General features: G+C 34.5%; 1 protein-coding gene across 1 annotated transcript; it reads left to right on the forward strand.

Moving 5' to 3' along the window:
- The first annotated feature begins 3,423 nt into the window (after positions 1–3,423).
- On the forward strand, positions 3,424–19,515 carry LOC140749017 (cytochrome P450 6j1). Its single transcript, XM_073082017.1, has 10 exons — positions 3,424–3,555; positions 4,644–4,975; positions 7,359–7,557; positions 7,889–8,218; positions 8,585–8,703; positions 10,180–10,281; positions 13,376–13,591; positions 13,967–14,106; positions 14,512–14,620; positions 18,304–19,515. Exons 2-10 carry the CDS (start codon positions 4,687–4,689, stop codon positions 18,471–18,473), a joined length of 1,674 nt encoding a protein of 557 aa, XP_072938118.1. The 5' UTR covers positions 3,424–3,555; positions 4,644–4,686; the 3' UTR covers positions 18,474–19,515.
- Positions 19,516–20,442: the final 927 nt, after the last annotated feature.

Consider the following 20,442-nt stretch of genomic DNA (forward strand, 5'->3'; position numbering starts at 1 on the left):
TGGGACTTTCCGGTCTCAAAACTAATCTAAACTCAATGTTGATAAAGGCTTGTAGATATTGCGGGGATATCCTTTTATCGCAGGCATGATTAATTAATGGATATATTTGACGAAGTTTTATTTATCTTGCTTTAATAATAATTTGTTAAGTGGGACAATTTTTTTTCACTCTCATAACCCCACACTAGGATTCACTGCGTCAAGAACAGGAAAAATTATCTATATTTACTATTTAGATTTCTCCCCCCTGGGAAACGAACCCTGGACAACTTGTACGGCGGATCGGCGTGATCGCTGCGCCATACAGGTCGTCTTGCATTGAATTTCAAAATCACTCACCCCGAACCCATAACAGAAAAAATAAACACTGCATCACCATATTTGTACACGCAGTTAACGAAATAAGATGAACAGGGCTAAATTTTTAGAAAAATATAAAACAATCGATAGTGCAAAAGCAGTGACACTTTTATTAAGGTTTTTTTTCTCAGAGAGGTCAGACCCTAACCTATCTTCTCCCCAAGTACGTCTTGGTACTTACGGGACACCCTGTATAAAAAATAAAACTGTCATTGGATACTACTTTTGAGTAACATAAACACATTACATTCTCATATACTGTAACATTACTCATAGCTTTGATTGCCAATTTAATGAAATTAATATACTTAATTGCAAAATTATAGGATTCTCAGTAAAATCCGCTAACATATTGAAACGTGTTACGTTTGGCAATCGAACTCAATTACTGCCCATAATTCGTTTTGCAATTGGCACTACACACCGCTTTACAGTGCTTTCGCACTATCCGAGCCGATATTTGCAGCGAAGTCTGTAAAAAGCGATGAAAAAACCGTGTAAAAGCGGTGCATTTCAGGCGACACTTTGGTGCGCGACAAAATTTAGCGAATTTCATTTTTAAACAAGAGTTTAATTTTTAGCGTTGTAAAAGGACAAACTATTTATATTCCTTTCCTTTTGGATAAACTTGCATTAAATATAAATTCTATTTAGAATGTAGGTACAATCTCGAATCTTTTTACCTATTTATGACAATATCAAATTATGCTAAAGGACGATGAACAGTAAAGCGACATGTAGATATGCGTCAAAACTAACAGATATTCGGTAGTAGATTGTATTCGGTGCTCACGATAAATACTCATCCGTTCTCCGCGCGGTGTTAGTTTTGTATCGGGAATCAAGGTATGTGCGTCCCAATTCGGAGCATTTAGATATTCGTCATTGTTCAGCAAGTTGGTAGGTGGTAGCTGAAGGTGGCGACGGCACCACCGCCACACCTATTTCTACCTAATAACAGCAGTGTTAGGCGCTGCTGAGTTCCGGTTTGAAGGGTGTGGTAAGGGAGACAGACATTTCCGAGGCGTTCCAGCTTAGTCCTCAGGGGTAGCGGCGCATTTGTGGCCAACCTCAGGTAGGAATATCTAATCCTATCTGTGGTTGATTACATATGTCCATGGGCGGCAGTAGCCACTTACCATCAGGTGGACTGCATACTCGTCTGCTACTCTTATATTATAAAAAAAAATAAAAAAAAAGTTATTCGAGTCATAGTCTACCATGTTGCTTAAATCTATTCTGTTCGAGGCATTTACTAGAAAAGTTAATAATGTCGGACATCGGATACAATAAAATGTCGGATATCGGATTGGACAGCGTAAAACACCTTTTAGGTACTTCACAAAACAGGATCTCGTGAAATGTTGCAAATTCCGTGAAAAAATTGTGTTAATTTTTATTAATAATTCAATGAGCGCTGTTAATACTAACCTAATCTGGATATACATCCAGGTTAGAAACTAAAATTGCTAAGTATCCAACAACATCAGAATTGAAGGTAGTAGAAACCTTTGTGGGTCGACACCTTTTTCTGCTTCATAACAGCAGTGTTCAGCGCTGCTGTGTTCCGGTTTGAAGGGTTTGGTAAGGGAGACATACTTTTTCAAGGCGTTCCAGCTTAGTCCTCAGGGGTAGCGGCGCACCTGTGGCCGATTCCAGGTAGGAATATTTAATCCTATCTGGTGTTAATTACACATGTCCATAGGCGGCAGTAGCCATTTACCATCAGGTGGACTGCATGCTCGTCTGCTACTCCCATACTGTAAAAAAATCCAGTATTAAAGGTGTATATCGATTCGAAGAGTCAAAATTATGTCCTGACTACTAGGGATGCTACTCGTATTAGAAAGAAAGAAACATTTATTCGTAGTGGCACTACAATACAATAATAAAAAAGAAAATATTAGATAGATGAGCATATAAAAAAATACAAAAAATACGACATACTATATGTCGTCGTACACTACTATATGCTGGGCACGGATCTTTTGGATTGAGAGGGCCTTAGTCTATAGTCCACGGCGCTGGACGACGACTAATCACACATTTGCTATGCATAAAAGCATTATGCTATTTTGCCATTATTAAAAGCCATATTTATAAAATAAGAAACCTCCATCCCACCTGTGAACAATAAATAAAGACTTTATATAATTTTAGCTCATAATTCGGCCTGGTAATCCTTGAGTATCTTTGGAAATTTGGGCATTTAACAAATTTATTTAATTACGAAATTCGAAATTGGGTTAAAGTGACGAACTAACTTCGAAAACAATGATGTAATTTACCGCATCGAGAGTAAACAGACGCATTAAAGATTATTGCTATTATTTACGTATTTATATAACTTGAGTAATAATGAAAAAATATTTTTGAACAAAAAAAAAAATTAAATTTTTTAATATCGTATTTTCACTAAATAACTTTATTTAGTGAAAATACGATATTAAAAAATTTAATTTGAACTTTTTAATTTTCTGACTGTATTTACCGTGTTATCCATAAATTTTACTTACGAATATTTTGGAAAACTACTATGCGGGTGAAGCTTCAAATTAATTTACTATGTCGAAAAAAATATACCTACATAATATGTAGCAAATAAAATTTAGGTTTCAAGAATTGTTGTATAAACCATTTTAAACTAAGGAGCATTTATTTATCTGAATACCGTTTTAATGATATCCTTTATTGTTAAGTAATGTCAAAAATCGTAAAATAGTATGCTAAAATGGTATAAAAAATGTGTATTTTTTATATTCTAGCACTAGCTGACCCGGCAAATTTTTCATATAAAATATAGCCTTTGTTACTCGTGAATAAAGGAGCTTTCGAATGGTGAAAGAATTTTTAAAATCGGTCCAGTAGTTTTTGAGCCTATTCATGACAACCAAACAAACAAACAAAGTTTTCCTCTTTATAATATTAGTGTAGATAAGTAAACAGAGGCAAAGATGAACTAAAACGTATCAAATATATTGAAATCCCCCAGTACTCTAGTATTATGTGTCCGTTGCAGACAGATGTATCCGCGGCCCTTCCACTTTCACTGTTACAGCATCAGTTGCGTGCCAGTCGCGGTGCGCGCGCGCCGGCAAGCTGCGCTATGTTAGTACGGCCCTGTGTTATGTGTGTGTTGTGTTGCCAATTTAAATATACCGTTAAAGTGGTTCATTAACCGACTTCAAAAAGGAGGTGGTTATTTTAATATTAAAGAGGGGTTTTGTGTTTCGGCTGGTTAATGATTTGATATAATGTTGCCGATTTTATAAGCATGTTAAAGTGTTACACTTTTAAATTAATGAATAACCTTTCATCCTCGGTCGGTTAAAGTTATTTTCAATTATGTTCGAAATCTCTAAAAGTCTACATCATTTAAATCAATATTTTAATTTTAATAATTAGGAGGGAAAATTATTCAGTTGTTTATATCCAAATTTGAAGATTAACAGTTACCGTCAAATTAGAATTTAATGTTTATATTTATAAACAATGCCGTTAGGATTTTGTATAGCTAGATTTTTGAATTGTTTTATATTCTTTCCTTTTAAATTCAACTAAGATTATCATCCATAATATAAAAGTGGGTAATATACATGTAAATGATTATTTCAATGTAGCATGACGGTGATAGGAATTGTGGGTCAAATCCGCATTGAATTTTACGACCAAATACTCGTACACTTGTAGACAACAGTGATCTAGATTTTATAAAAACAGAATACTTTCATTTTAACACATTATTATAGTTAAGCGGTCTTACGGATTATTTTAGTAAAGCGAACCTATTGTTGAGCGATTTTAGTGAGGTATTGGCGAACCTGGCAGAAGCAGAACCGATGTAGGGTGAAATTCGGGGTTGTACCTAGAGTATAAAATATATTGGGGTGACATTTTTGAAACACGGCTTTTGCGTTTCGCAAGGTGGTAGAACCCTCTAAATTTCGACTTCGGAGGAACCACCGAGAACAAAACTTCTATGGTCAACTTCAGATACGTATCTTATTAAGGATTGATTACAGATGTCCATTAGGGATGATTGTCTCAGATTGGGCGGCAGTAGCCACTTAACATCAGGTGGATTGCATGCTCGTCTGCTACTTCTATATTAAAAAAAAACTATTCATATAAATCACGCATCACTATTTTCGTACCTACTTATCTCCAAAACCGCTAGACCGATTTCAATGAAATTTCTGTGAGTGTTAGGAGTTGTTGATTTTGGACCCAATAGGTGGCGCTGTTGTCAAGACTCGAGTGCCTTAATAAAACAACAATTTCAGGTGGTTTCAACTCTGAAAACGATGATTTATCTGTGATATCAAAATGTTGGGTTTCAAGCGGTCTATGGTGCAAACAGTTATATTCTTAACATGGGCTGTTCAAAATTCTACCTACGGGAGTTTACTATGGTATATTTTCGCTGTAACCCTGGGTAGTGCAACTGTTTTGGCTCTATTGACATATGACCATGACTATTGGTCCCGTCGGGGGATATTCTCTCCTCCAGCGTGGCCTCTGGTAGGCCACATCAGGACCGTGGCGACCTTCAAGGAGCAGGGAGGGATGTGCTTCAAGAGGATCTATGATAAATACAAGCATTTGAGATTTTTGGGTAAGTTTTCGGCAATTTACTTATAAATAGATTATGATTTATTTACTTAACCTATTGTGGTATATTTATATGGTGGTAGGTATGTTTTTGTGTCTTCTATTTCTGAATGTTTCGTGTTCCGGAACTTCAGAAGGGATAATATTTTTATAAAACGAGTAAATAAAACTGATGATTAGATCTACAAAATGTTTATATTTTGGTTTGTATAAAGCTTTAAAAAAATGCGTAATATTGCGTTACGTTAAAAAACGTTAAAGTTACGCTATATCAATTATCAGTGGCTTTGACCATGCTGATAACTCAAAGGGACACAATGGCACTCGTAGTTCGATTTTATTTGAAAATTCGCGCATGAATCTATCAAAATTTGCATGTTGATTAAATTTATGAATTTACATTGCAAAAGTGTGGGTCTATATTTTTATGCAGATTTATATACCTATTTACCTACAATTCTAGCTAGATGTACATGGATTTTTGGTATATATTAAAATCATGCAATAAGGTTTTTGTTCTGGTTGTGGGTTCTTAGTGTATCCATCGTTTTTTATAAGTATATAATATTTTTTATAAAGATAAGTTTTTTTATAACGATAAGGCAGACGGGCTACCTGGTGGAAAGCAGTCACAGTCGCCTATAGACATTTGCAACACCAGAGGAGTTGCCAATGTACCGCCGGCTTTCGACGACGATTACTAATAATGAGGAGTTCTTCTATGCGAGTAGAAAATATTATACGTGTTTGGGATAATACAGATGTTTGAGGCTAGCATGAATGGGCATTTACTAGACAAGAGCTATCTTAGACCACATGAGTTAACATCAGAGATTTTAGTCGAAAGCAAAATAATAAGGTAGGGAGGTTTAAAGGTGGTAGAACCCTTTGCGGTTCGACTCCGGCGGCACCACCGCCACACCTATATCTACCTAATAACAGCAGTGTTAGGCGCTGCTGTGTTCCGATTTGAAGGGTGTGGTAAGGGAGACAGACTTTTCGGAGGCGTTCCAGCTTAGTCCTCAGGGGTAGCGGCGCATCTGTGGGGGACCTCAGGTAGGAATATCTAATCCTATCTGGGATTGATTACAAATGTCCATGGGCGGCAGTAGCCACTTACCATCAGGTGGACTGCATGCTCGTCTGCTACTCCTATATTATAAAAAAAGTAAAAATAGTCCGTGGGTACCAGTGACCACGATTAATCTCGTAAAAGTGTGTATGAACATAATTTTAAAATAATTAAAAAACTCATATGTTGAGACGGCGAGCGTGGACGTAAAATTACGTCATACGTTTAAGCAACATGGCGAAATTTCGAATCTGCTAGTAGAAATGTTTAAACAGTAATTTTCTGTAATATAACCGGTTCCTAACTGGGTTACCGACATGTGTCGTTTACTCATCTAAGATGGTCATATCTAAACGATACGATATAATAAAATTAACGTATCTGTCTGTAATCAATGATTTAACATTAGTCTTTAATACGAATAGTTTTTTTTGAAACGGTAACCCTTGTTTATTTGTGCTATCTTGGTATAATCACTTCTTCCATTCTCGTAGATGGCGTAGGAAGTGACTAATCATTCCACAACATAAACATGATCAGATTTTTGAATCTGACTCTGATTGTCATAGTAACTTAAAATAACTAAAGAAGATATAAGTAAAACGTTGCTCTGGCTCTTGATTTATTTACTGTTTACTTCGGTAATCTTCAAGCAGAAATATTCAAGCAGTCCCAATCAGGAAATTGGGTAAAGTTTCGTATGCGATAGCAAATGCGATAATTTTCCTTAAGTGCCAATGACCATGTACTAGTCATGTAAGAATGATAATTTATGAAAAAATAAACAGGATGAGCAGGTTTATACATTGCAAAAGGAAACAGTGTGTTGCACATACCCTGTTTACAGTTTAGAAAATAGACATACCTTCAAATGCGAGCTCTTTATAGCAACTATGTTAGGCCGATCTCTTTCTAGCCACATTTTGAATACAGATTTTATTCATCATTCATTATTGTTCCACTGCTGGGCTCGGGTCTCCTTTCAGAATGAGAAGGATTAGGCTACAGTCCACAGCGCTCGTCAAGTGCGTATTGGTAGACTTGACAAACCTTTGAAAACATTTTTGTTTATGTCTCATTTTTTCTCACGATGGTTTCCTTCACCGTCTAAGCAAGTTATAATTAATTTCTAATGCGTATTATTAAAGTTATGTGCGTACATAACTTTGAAAAATCAGAGCTGCGTGCCTGAGATTTGAACCTCGAACCCTTCGACCAAGCGGCCGAATTTCTTAACCAATAGCCTAACTCTGCTTGCTATAGATTTTATTACTGTTATACATTTAAAATAGAGTATAATTCCAAATAATTCCAGGCACGCATCAGTTCTTCCAACGCACGCTGGTGGTGCAGGATCCGGAGCTGATCAAGCGGATCTGCGTGAACGATTTCCACCACTTCACTGACCGAGGGTTCTTCTTCAATAAGGAGCTGGACCCTCTGGCGGGGTCTGTGCTGTTCCTCCGTGGCAATGAGTGGAAGAAGCTCCGTGCGAAGATTTCGCCGATTTTTTCGTGAGTTTAGAACAAGAAAAATATTATCTCCCAAAGTCACGATAAAATTAAATTTCTTTTGAGCATTTCTTTTCTTTTCTTTAAATTTCTTGGCTAAAGTAGAACTTCTACTGCAAAGTACAGCAAAAGTTATCTTTAAAGGACTATCTTTATAATTCTAAAAGTTATTTTCGTATAATTTGCTGGATATTTTTAGCGATATTAATTTATTTAATATTATTCAAATTAATGAATTTTGAAATTTAATTGTATTTCATTTAATTGGATTTCATCAGGATTTTTTTCGTTTTAAGAACATTATTTTAACAACACTAAAACATTATCTTTTCAGGCCGAATAAATTAAGAGGAATGTTCCCATTAATAGAGAACACAGCAAACGAATTCATCATACGTATACGTAACATCGTTACTAAGACCAAAAACACAGCCAAAAATAGGGTTGAAGTAGAAGATAATCATACTGACAAACTCAAAGAAAATGTCAAAGAAGTTTCTTCAGCTATGGTGGTGTCGGAGGAGCTGGTTGGAGGGTATACCGCTGATGCGATAGTACCCTGTGCTTTTGGACTCAAAAGTGGTGTAATGGACAATCCTAATGATCCCTTTGCAGTTGCACTGCATGCGTTCTACGAAATGACACCATGGAATATATTTGAGAAGTAAGTGGTATTGTTTATGAGTTTCAGCACTTTTACGCTAAGTTATATCATAATCGGGTAAGCCAAATATTCGACGGATACAAATAAAAAATGTGCGATATCATGCAAATAAACTGGGGAATTTAGAAAGTGGCCAAATTCTGAAGCAATATATATATATTATTTATTTGTGTATTCATATTGAATAGTTCTGTTTTACCTAATTTGACAAGTTTATGGGAGAAAAAGTTAAGTGGGGATCCTGCTTATTTATTTTACTTTTTGTACTTAAATTAAATTATTGGTTTATAATATTAGCCAAATTATTTAAGTACTATTTCCACGACTTTTCGCGTTTCTGTCTTCGAATTTTAATTTCGTTTTCAGGACTATGCGTCAGTTTTGGCCGGCCTTCGTCCTGTTCTTCCGTATGAGAATCATACCGAAAAAAACACACGACTTCTTCTATAACATAGTTACGAGCGTCCTGAGAGCACGAGAGAATGGTATGTATGATAAATAGGTATTGCACATATGAAAATAATAACAATATTTTTTTCATATTGTTCACTTTTAATTTTGTATTTTAATCATACTAGCTATTTTATTATACTTTTTTTCTCTTGTAATATATGAGTAGCAGACGAGCATGCAGTTCATCTGATGGTAAGTGGCTACTGCCGCCCAAGGACATCTCTGTAATCATAGTTAATTGTATCACGCGTTACTTTGCGGAAATCCATGCTATTAAGTTAAGATTAAAACTACTTCGCAACAATCCGCTACAAATATGTATGATGGTATATATTTTAAACCATGCAGTATGTACCACCCTCCCTCCAGGATAGTCAGTCCATCATCCATCATCATCCATTCCATCATCCATCATCAGGGTAAGTCGTAGAGGCAACTTACCCTGATGATGCTCCGTTTTGGAGCGAAACACGTGTTGGTGGTGGTATGTATGGTGGTGTATATTTTAAATTTTTGCATCTGCATGCATCTTTTGAGGGAGGGAGGGTGGTACATACTGCATGGTTTAAAATATATACCATCATACATATTTGTAGCGGATTGGTTCGAAGTAGTTTTAATCTTAACTTAATATCTCTGTAATCTCTGTAATCAACCCAAATAGGATAAGATTCCTATCTAAGGTCGGCCACAGGCTGCTACCTCTGAGGACTATGCTGGAACGAATTGGTAAAGTATGCCACCCTTACCGTGTGGTAAGGGTGGCATACTTCAAACCAGAATATAACAGCTTTTAACACTGCTGTTATTAGTTAGAAATAGGTATGGCGGTGGTGCTGCCGTAGTCTAACCACAAAGAGTTCTTTCTACCATCCTCAAAATACTTGTATCAGCGCTAGGATCGTTCTTTTTGTGATAAACTTATTTGCTTAAAGTATTCTAGTTTAGTTCTCACGGCTAATTAGGAGTTGGTTACAATTGTGGTCGGCAGTGGCTGATCAAGATTAGTGGACTAAATTTCCGTTTGCAGTTTCTATAACAGATATCTCAGAATTAGCCTGTTTAATGTCGACTACAATATGCATTGCTGCCCTTAAGCTATTAGTTAAGTAATACGTCTTGTGTAGTATTACCACTCCTATGTAATAACATAGTAGCATTTAACTCTGCTGTAACAGATAGAAATAGGTAAAGTTGTTGTGCCGCCATTGTACAAACCATAAAGGTTTATATTACAGTTAAAACGACACAATCTTAAATATAAAATTCTCGTGTCACAATGTTTCTTACCGTACTCCTCCGAAACGGCTTTGCTGATTTTCACCAAATTTTATATGCATATTCAGTAGATCTGAGAATCGGCTACTATCTATTTTTCATACCCCTAAGTGATAAGGGTTGTTCACCCTTAACATTTTTTTATTTATATGGCAACACGTTTGCCGGGTCAGCTAGTATCCATATATACGAAACAACTATTATAATTATTTGCTATTATAATGTTTCAGGCGAGCAAGAGAAGCGGGGAGACTTCATCGACATGATGATGGCTCTGCAGACTGATGACCGAAACAATAACGCCAAAGCAGATGACAATGACGTGGAAATCAGTAAGGAATTAAATCGTATCAAATCAAATCAAATTTATTTTGTAAAATGCTTCATATACCTACATATTTCATCAATATAATACTATGCATTTTGTCATCACTGACGTACAAAATTATTATATAATTACAGGATGAATTATTATTATTTAAATATAAAATAATACACCCAAATATCATAATTAATAAATTAGAATAGATTATAATTACAAAATCAAGACTTTTCGCCATTTATACAACAATAAAATTTCAATTTCATAAAACTTTAATATTACATACTGAATAAATTGATCATCTTATGTCAAGAAATTGTTGCACATTGTAAAAACATTAAGATTGATTGTACAAAAGTGCAAGTCACTTAACAAAAGTATGTGGTACAAAAGCTTGTACGTACCTACGAACCTTCTGTCGGAGCGGTCACCTTACCGATCTGACGTGTTGAGGGTTCCAGGTTCGATCCCCGGCCAGGCATCTTAATTATGAGATTAGATTTCTGTTCCGCGTCTGAGTGTTTGTGTATTAATGTTAGTATGTATCCAGCAGCCACGACAGACGGAATCCTAGTATAAAAGTAAGTAAAAGGTAGCTAAAGTATAAAATTCGAGTTCTATTACTTACGATAAGTCGGTGTGGATTATATATTTACAAATATTTTATGTTTATTGTAAAGTAGACGCAAACAATTATTATAGGCATTACGTGGTGGACAGTAACTATCTTACGAATTAAAATTATATATATCTAATATGTAGCCTACAAACCACACATAATTATCTCGTATCCATCATATAATATCACGTTCCACGTCGCATAGTCTAATTTGAGGGAACGCTGGATAAATTGCGTTATCTCAGATATATTTTAGCCAGATTGAGAACTCTGATAAAACTTGTAATAAGTTGGGCCTAAGTTGTGAACTTCAATTTCCTAAAGAGTTTTCACTCTCGTTTGCAAGAATTTTAAGTGCTCACTCGAAAAATGAAACTTCTCTTCTTACTTATGCTATTCTGTAAGTTCGTTTTATAATCTCGAAGGCTATCCTACTAAAATTAAAAGACACTTATGTGAAAATAGAGCCAAATTCCTATACAAAAATCTCGATCTCATCATCAACCCATTATTGTCTCACTGCTGGCTGGACTCTTCTCAGAATGAGAAGGATTAGGCCATAGTCTACCGCGCTGGCCAAATACGCATAGACCTAAACTAAAGTTAGACCAAGTCCTGATCACATTTCCGAAAAAGGTTTGGTACATAATCAGCGCACTCTTCCTGTGTCTCGGATGTACGCATATGTATGAGAATCTACGTTTTACGTGTGTAGAATTAAAAATTCTATTGGTTGCTAGTAATTATTTCGTCCTTCTACGGATGTAATTGTATTGATTCACTTTTTAATACAGCTGTCTGTTTGTATTAAGTTTACTATAATACATATAATAGAGAAACGTTTACCTTAATATTCTCTGGGATCTCCAAAGACTCTTCTTGTATTTTGTTTATATATATAATCAGCAGCTTTTTGCCACAAATCGTTGTTTATCTTAAGTAAAATAAACAACAGTAACTTAAGATGTTACTGCATTTCAGTTTTCAGCAGTCCACTTAACAGTTGTTTACGGTGAGATCCGAGACCCTTGACTGGACCCTTAGCATAAAATGGGTGGCTTACGACTGGGTCTACGCCTTTTCCGAGTTAAGGATATTTTCTCGAAAATTAAAAGGGATCGCTGCTCCATTTTCTAAACATTTTACATATACGCCCTAAACATGCTATGTATTGTGTTATAATAATAAATAACAATGAAGTGTAATTTAAAAATTGATTATAATTTTGTTTTTTTTCTCATTCTCTTTTGGTTCTATAAGTAAATTAGAGAGCTTTTTTTAAGAGATATAATTAAGAACTTTGCTATAAAAATGAAATACACTTTTAATTGAAAAAAAAAAACGATTTTCGCGCGAACAAGTCATTTAACTAAATTAAGTATTTTGCAGTAGGATTGAATAAACTCTGTGCATATCAACATGACATTTCATTTTAAATTTAAATGAAACTAAATTAATTCGAACAAGCAGAAAACAATCCAAGGGAAAAGAACTCCTCTAGCGAACGATTTGAAACATTTCATAGGCCACAAACATTTCATGACATGCAAAGTGTGAAAAATTGTGGGGAATTAAATGCCAAACTAATACTTCTGAACATAGCTCGATCCCGGCAACCTCCCAAATAATAACCGGCACCCATTTTTCCGAGTATAACCATTTCTACTCAAAGTAGGTAATGTAGATAGCTGGGGCAAGATATCCAGTTAAACCGCCATTCAGATACTGTGATGAGCGCCTTGGGTCAGGTCTGGTTATCTTGAATCCAAGCCAGTTTAACTGGAACCATTTCAACGGAACCATTATAGCTAAATTATCTTTTAGATTCGAATTCGCTAAAGAAAGAGCGTTTAGAAGTGCGATCGCTGTTCCGGTGTAGTTTAGGTTAGAATGGTCAGCAAAGACGCAGTTACCATTGTACAGAACCATTAAAATCTTCCATTGAATCTAGTAATACTTAGATTAATGTGATGTCTAATTTTCAGTTATCATGGGAATAACTGCATCAATTTCTTTTTATGATTTATAGAAAAAGACGTTTACATTTTACTGACTTAATTTCAATTGATCTTGATGTGATGCTTGAGGTCTGGATTAGAAAATTGAGAAATATTTTTTTGATTTTTCGAAAATGATGCGCGAAAAATAAATATACAATGCAAACATGTACTTGATTCAGAAGTTAAACATCGCGAGGAAACTCGTGTCTGAGAGAGTTTTATGAAACATTCTAAAGCGTAAAGTCAACTACAGCACTTTTGGCTAGTATGGTCTACTCGTAATTTGACCCAAATCTTCCTTTATCTGAGAAAAACTCCGCTTTGGGATAGAAATAGGCTGTTGTCAACCCATTACTGTCCCACTGTAAGACACGGGTCCACTCTCAGACTGACTCGGATTACCCGATTGAGAGGCTGATCTACTATCCATAAGACTATCACTGCTAAGAAGGAATTCAAGAGGAATAACAAGAATTTCTTTCCAGCGGACATGGTGATAGCAGCGAACGCCTTCATAATATTCCTCGGTGGGTACGAGACCACGTCTTCGACCCTGGCCTTCCTGTTCCTGGAGCTAGCAGCGCACCCGCACGTCCAGGAAACGATGAGGCAGGAGATCGAGGAAGTGATGGAGAGGCACGGTGGTAAAGCCAGCTACGAGGTTCTACAGGAGCTGACGTATATGGAAATGGTTATACAAGGTTAGACAACATCTTTGGAGCAGCAACAAGATTGGAGCAGCGACCGACCATGCAGTTCATCTGTTGGTACATGGTCACTGCTGAATATAGATATTTTAATAATATTGCTAGTACTACTCCATGCTTACTAGAAACACTTGATGGAAAGTGGCCACTGCCGCCCATGGTCATCTATAATCAACCACTCATAAAATTAGATTCCTACATAAAGTTGGCAACTGATGCGTACCTACCCTTGAGGACTAATTTGGAACGTCTTGTATACGTATCTCCCTTACTACTAAAATTAAAGTTATTCAAATTCAAAATTCAAATACTTACTGGATATTATAATAAATATAAGATTGAATAAAACAGCAAAACGTGTATTTGCAGAAACACTCCGGCTCTACCCACCCTTCCCGAGCATACAGCGTCTTTGCACAAAGGATTACATGATACCCAATTCCGACAGGGTCATTGAGAAGGGCACCGTGGTGCTCTTCCCAACGCTGGGCATCCAGAGGGACGACCAGGTAACTTAAGCTTAAGGAAAGGAAAAAATTGGCCAAGTGCAAGTCGAATTCGCAATAAGAGGGTTCTGTACCAACAAATTCTCATTTATTTAATTTTCAGTATTTGTTAATTCATTGTTCAATAATTAGTATGAAAAATGCCGAGAAATAACGGTTTATTGTATGAAGACTACCTTTTATTTTTTTGTTTATTCAAGTATTTATTATTATAGCGGAATTAGCAATACACACTTTGTAGAAACTTCAAATGTCTATCTGTTACACTTCATGAAATGGAGCTGTGAAAGATGGACAGACAGTGGAGGCTTAGTAATATGCTTCCGTTTTCACCATTTAGGTACAGAACCCTGAAAAGCATATTGAATAGTATAGGAAGTTTATCGAATAATTATTAAATAATTGCAGTTCTTCGAAAAAGCATCAAAGTTTCTTCCCGAGAGGTGGTCAGAAGGGCAGCCCTCTCCCCCTCCAGGTGTCTACATGCCCTTCGGCGATGGACCACGGTACTGCATTGGTATGTTAATTTATCTCAGTCCACTTTATTATTAGTTTATAATTAATTAAGTCATTCAAGTAAACTATTTAATATCATATTAGTGGACGTGATAGTACATAAAATAATAAAATATTATGTCAACGCTTTGTAACTCTTTCTGCACTCATAACCCTACACTAGCACCCTCTATATTATAATGATGCCATTAACACACACAAAACCCTGAATACAATATTTAGCAAATAAGCATGTAGGTAGCCTGATTGTAAGTGACAACTTCTAGCAATGGCAATATCTAATCAACGCCAGGTAAGATTACAGCTCTATCTGAGGTCGGCCACAGATGTGCCCGTGAGAACTAAGTTGGAATGCCTAGGATAAGTACCTATGTCTCTTTTATCCGACCCGACGACCCGAGTGGCGGAGCGGTCATCATGCCGGTCTGACGCGCAGAGGGTCCCGGGTTCGATCCCCGGCCAGACAGATTTCTAAATGATGAATTTAGATTTCTGTTTCTGGGTCTGGGTGTTTGTGTATTTGTCCCTGTGTGTGTCCATAGCACCCACGATACAGGGAATCCTAGTGTGGGGCTGTGAGTGTAGAACGCGTTTTTTTTTTTGGAGTTTACTCCTTAAGAAACGATTTGAGTTATAAGGCCCGGTACGGAAATTTTATGAGGAGTAAAATCAAGTGTAACACGAAAAGTTGAGGCGTAACGGTAACCAAAATATGAATCAAGAGTGTTTTTATTAATTTAAAATACAGTAAGTTCAAATCCCATATGAAAGTAATTATTACAATAAAAATAATTAGCAATATATAAAACATTAAAACGTCATTAACTAATTTGTTTACATTTTTGCATAAATTAAGTTATAGGTTTGATCATTTATAAACACTGTGAAAAATATGAACATTGGCGCCATAATATGATTAACAATCTTTTATGAACGTTTTTAAAGAAGAGTAACATATAAAATCAGTAAGCAATTGAATAAGATATAATATTAGCAAAATAAGTTTTTAACATAAAGAGGCTTTTGTAAGTTACTGATATATTAATTTAACTTATAAAAATGGATGCATTATTGATCAGCACCATCTATCAACGATAAACGGGCAAAATCAAAACAGTATTATTTAATATTTATTACAGAATTATTGCTAATGAATTATGTTCAAAATAAGTTATATAAAATTATCAATACGTTTTAAATGAATTCTAGAATTATAAAACATTCAGAAACAATCCAAATTACATATAATAACATGTTTATTATGAGATATCTCATATAAATTTCATCCGTAAATTGCAACAAGGATATTTTATAGATGGCAAAGAAATTATAATTATTAAGTTTTAAGTTATAAAACGTTTAACATTGTTTTAAATATAAATAATTATATTATATTAAAATTTACTTTAATATAAACAATTATATTAAGTTACCATTATAATATTTGGAACCAAAATACATAGATTGATAAACTTGCAAACTTACAATTTATAAAACTTGCCACTAGATGGCGCTATTTTATATTATTTTGTAACATACTTTATGTAATACGCATTATTGAAGTAATATAAATAATCCGAATAATTACAGATATATGTTTGTTTCTCTTATCATTTTAGCAGATGCGTTCATTTACCTACCCTTTTTTCTATTCGATATATATCATAATTATCATTCGTAAGGAGTAAACTCCAATCGTGCGTCGTAGCTGACACACACACACTTTTTTTTTTTTTTTTTACCGTATTTTTCAAATCGATCACAGCAGCGCTTAACACTGCTGTTATTAGGCAGAATAGCTGTGGCGGTGGTGCCGCCGGAGTCAAACCACGAAGTCCTACGACCTTCAAATTACTTCGTATAAATGTTTGCCCCTTTTTTAATGCTACAAAGAATACAAAATAGATGCATAATTTTCATGTGTAGGCATAGATTAGTAAAGATTACTCACTCCTAACTAGAAAATGTACCCAGTTTTGAGAATTGACATACTTGCGTAAAAAGTTTTGCCACGTCTCCGTGCTAAAATATCCCTAAAATATTTGAAATAATTATTTATTTATTATGTAAATTCATGTAAATTACGCAGTATTAGTTATTTATTCGTAAATTTGCCCGAAAAATGTTTTTATTTGTCAAGAATTCAAAAAAAGAACTTACGATAATAAGCCATTTGTGGCTTCATTCAATTTCAAGGCGGCGAAGTATCTTTACTAATCTATGATGTGTAGGTTGTAAGATGACCCTAAAGTAATGCACTCTCAACAAATTCTCAGGTGCGAGTGTCGGAGTTAAGTTACACTACTTAGCGATTTGATGGCGTTGTGTTATTCAAGTGAATTGTATCTTCAGTTTATATTTACAGAAATAATCAAATTGATCTAGTGTTTGTGTTTGAATTATATTTGCTACTTTCTGTTATTGACGCAAAGGCAATAGGGTATCATAGGAAACGTTCGTAGAGTTACTGTTTTTGACGTAAATATTATGGATTTTATTATAAAACTAGCGGACCCGGCAAACGTTGTGTTGCCATATAAATAAAAAAATGTTATGGGTGAACAACCCTTATCAGTGAGGGGTATGATAAATAGATAGTAGCTGTTGGGAAATGGCCACAGGAGAACGAGAAAATAAACTATGAAATATAATAAAATAAAATTCACTCCAAAAAGATACTTTTTATTATATCGAATCATTGACAAGAATAACTAATCAGAAGAAGTAAAATATATGTTTTTCAGCTGCCAGCTTTATCATATACAACCTACTTGAATATTATACATTATGAGAGGCTTGGATTTTTGCTATATTCCAACAGTAGCCGATTCTCAGACCTACTGAATATGCATATAAAATTTGGTGAAAATCGGTAAAGCCGTTTCGGAGGAGTACGGTAACTAACATTGTGACACGAGCATTTTATATATAAGATAAGATAAATAATGTGTAGTTAAATAGTACTTTTAGATGTTTGCTTCGCCCGGAATCGGATTCTGGCACATTTGCATGTCAGATCAACGTGTGACACCGCTGATCATGTCATGTTAACTCTGAATATACCTCCTATTTTAGTTAATTTTGATTACTGTGCATTCGAAGGCAAAATAAAAATGCTAGATAAAATAACCTACATTAGTATTGCAAAATAGCACCTTATATTATAGCGTATGATCTAATTACGAAACATAGGCTACAGTTATAAAGCTGGTGTGGCGAATTTTATTATAATGACCAATCTTATAAAGTAAAATGTATACCTATATGGCAGTGGTGATAAAATGTGTCAAGTAAATCAATTGAAAAAATTAAAATAAATTCCGTCAGTCCAAGAAATTTAATTTTCGTGCTCGTGAAGTACTCTGGAGAGGTTCGGAGACACATCGCTACAGCTATTTCTGTCTTATAAAAGCACTGTTAAGTGCTGCTATGTTTTGGTTTAAAGGGTATACTGATATGAGGCGTTACTTAATCTTCAAGGGTCCGCATCTGTTGTTGACCTTAAGTAGGACTTTAATCCTATCTAGGGTTTATTGTTGATAACCATGGGTGGCAAGGATCATTTATTACAAGTGGACTGCATTGTAGTTTGCTACTTATTTATTGTAAAAAAAAATATTTTTTTTATACTTTATTTAAAAATATAAACTTTTTTTTTAATATTCTTATTCTGCATTTTTTTAGGTAAAAGATTCGCAGTTATCCAGATGAAGAGTTGTCTTCTCCATCTACTACGGAATATCCGTATAAGTCCAGTCAGCTCCAAGCCCAGGGAAGGGCCCTTTGAGGCAGACCCTCGGTTCCCTCTCACTTTACACCCCGCAGACTCCAGGGTCAAACTTAGTTTGTTATGACGTTACGAAAACCTTAAGTTGTAGGGCCTAACCTAACCTAACCTCTCTGTGAGATGTTTCGCAGGCTTGTTCTGCACTTTTTACAAGAGGTTCGAGCGGAAATATCAGAATTATGCTTTTAATTTTTATGTCACGTGATGTGCAAGGTTGCAAGCGAAATTATAAAAACTTATTGAGATTTGAGAAGATTTGATTTGTAGTACTGTATCAAATCGTATCGTAGTTCGAATATATGTAGATAATAATATTAATACCACAGATAAATAAGAAACAAAGTATCAATAAAACAAACTTGTGATTAAATCTATTTTAGAAGATAAAGTAACCTAACTCTGTAACGTGTTTAATTAAGCCCAAATATTGCAGAGAAATAATTTAATGCATTACCTAATAAAAACAATTTCTAGTAGGATTTTGAGCTACAATTCTATTATGATAATTTATTATTATAATAATAACCATTTTTTCTTTCATAAAAAATCAAAATATTATTCACTTGTAACTGTGTTATGCCACGATGAAAGAGAAAGTTATACCTCGATGTAAACAAGAGTAAAAGAGACAACTAATATTTTACATGTTACGTGTCTATATGATTTTAAATGATAAGTACGTATTTCAACTAATATAAAGTAATATAAATGCATAGATTAGTGAAGATACTGAATGAATGAAAAAGAAATTGAATGAGGCAACGAACGGCTTATTTGTAATTTCTTTTTTTTAATTCTTGACAAATAAAACATTTTTAGAGAAAATTTACGAATTAATAACTAATACTGAGTAATTTATATAGTAATTAAATAATTATTTCAAATATTTTAGGGACATTTTTGCACGGAGATGTGGCAAAACTTTTTTACTCAACTATTTCAATTGTCAAAACTGGTTACATTTTCTTGTTAGGAGTGAGTAATCTTTACTAATCTATGTATTAATGTGAAATAAAATGAGTAGGATTTTAAGTTTACTTTGCCAAGATTGTACATTTCCAAAATATTTTCTAGTAGCAGTTACGTAAATAAACGCTTATTTGTTACAACTTGTTTCATTAATTTACTTTGTCCTTGTATTATCCTTTTATATAGTCCTTTTGTATAGTAGTTATGGCACTCAGTGTTAACTGTTAAACTTATTCATCATCTGTAGTTTTTAGTTCCATTTATTATCTGTGCACTATTATGTGGCGGGAAAACAAAAAGCCAAAGCCATAAAACACCATTTAAAAAAAATGTGGCGGGAAAAGGGATAGCGGGGGAACGGATATTATACAACAATAATTACTACGCCGGATTTATATTTAGGTCAATATTTCTGTTTGTATATTATTTGTAACAAAATTAGCGATCTTATAAAGTTTTATTTGCTTTTAATATGTAATCCACATTTTAAATAATAATATCTAAGCATCTAATATATATTTGATTAGAAGTCTTTACTAATTATTAAAACAAGACAGTGCGTTGGACTAATTCTATGTATACTTATGTACAGTCAGGTTCAAAAGTAGATGAACATATTAAAGGTAGCATAAGTAGATGAACACAACTAGCACCATAATGAGATGAACGTCGTAAAGTTTCAAAAGTAGATGAACACTGCAGTGTCAAGAGTAGCTGATCAATGACATATCATATTAGTGACATATTTAATTTTGTACATATGGTATTCAGCTACTTTTGAAGCGATGTTTATCTAATTTTGACGCTTTACAATGTTCATCTAATAGGTGATAGGGTGATAGGGATTCAACTATTTATACGCTTGGGTGTATTTTTGAAACCTTAATCTGTTTATCTATAATTGAAGCTGACTGTACATTTGAAAACGTTAAACAAATATAATACAGAGTCCATTGTTATACGATCTCTGATAAACTTGAGCTTACTAACATAAACATTGCTAACTCAGCTTTTAAACTTTACACCAATACCAACCTTAACACCAATCTTTAACAAACATAATACAT

Source organism: Epargyreus clarus, unplaced genomic scaffold (assembly GCF_041222505.1).
Source record: "Epargyreus clarus isolate Ecla_fem2 unplaced genomic scaffold, WU_Ecla_fem_2.2 ptg000017l, whole genome shotgun sequence".
Taxonomy (NCBI): domain Eukaryota; kingdom Metazoa; phylum Arthropoda; class Insecta; order Lepidoptera; family Hesperiidae; genus Epargyreus; species Epargyreus clarus.

Bases quoted from the DNA above. Each gene is read 5' to 3' on its own strand.
- LOC140749017 (XM_073082017.1), top strand. From the start codon at position 4,687: ATGTTGGGTTTCAAGCGGTCTATGGTGCAAACAGTTATATTCTTAACA. The intron at 8,704-10,179 runs GTATGTATGATA...ATAATGTTTCAG, and splicing joins CCTGAGAGCACGAGAGAATG to GCGAGCAAGAGAAGCGGGGA. The intron at 14,107-14,511 runs GTAACTTAAGCT...AAATAATTGCAG, and splicing joins GCATCCAGAGGGACGACCAG to TTCTTCGAAAAAGCATCAAA.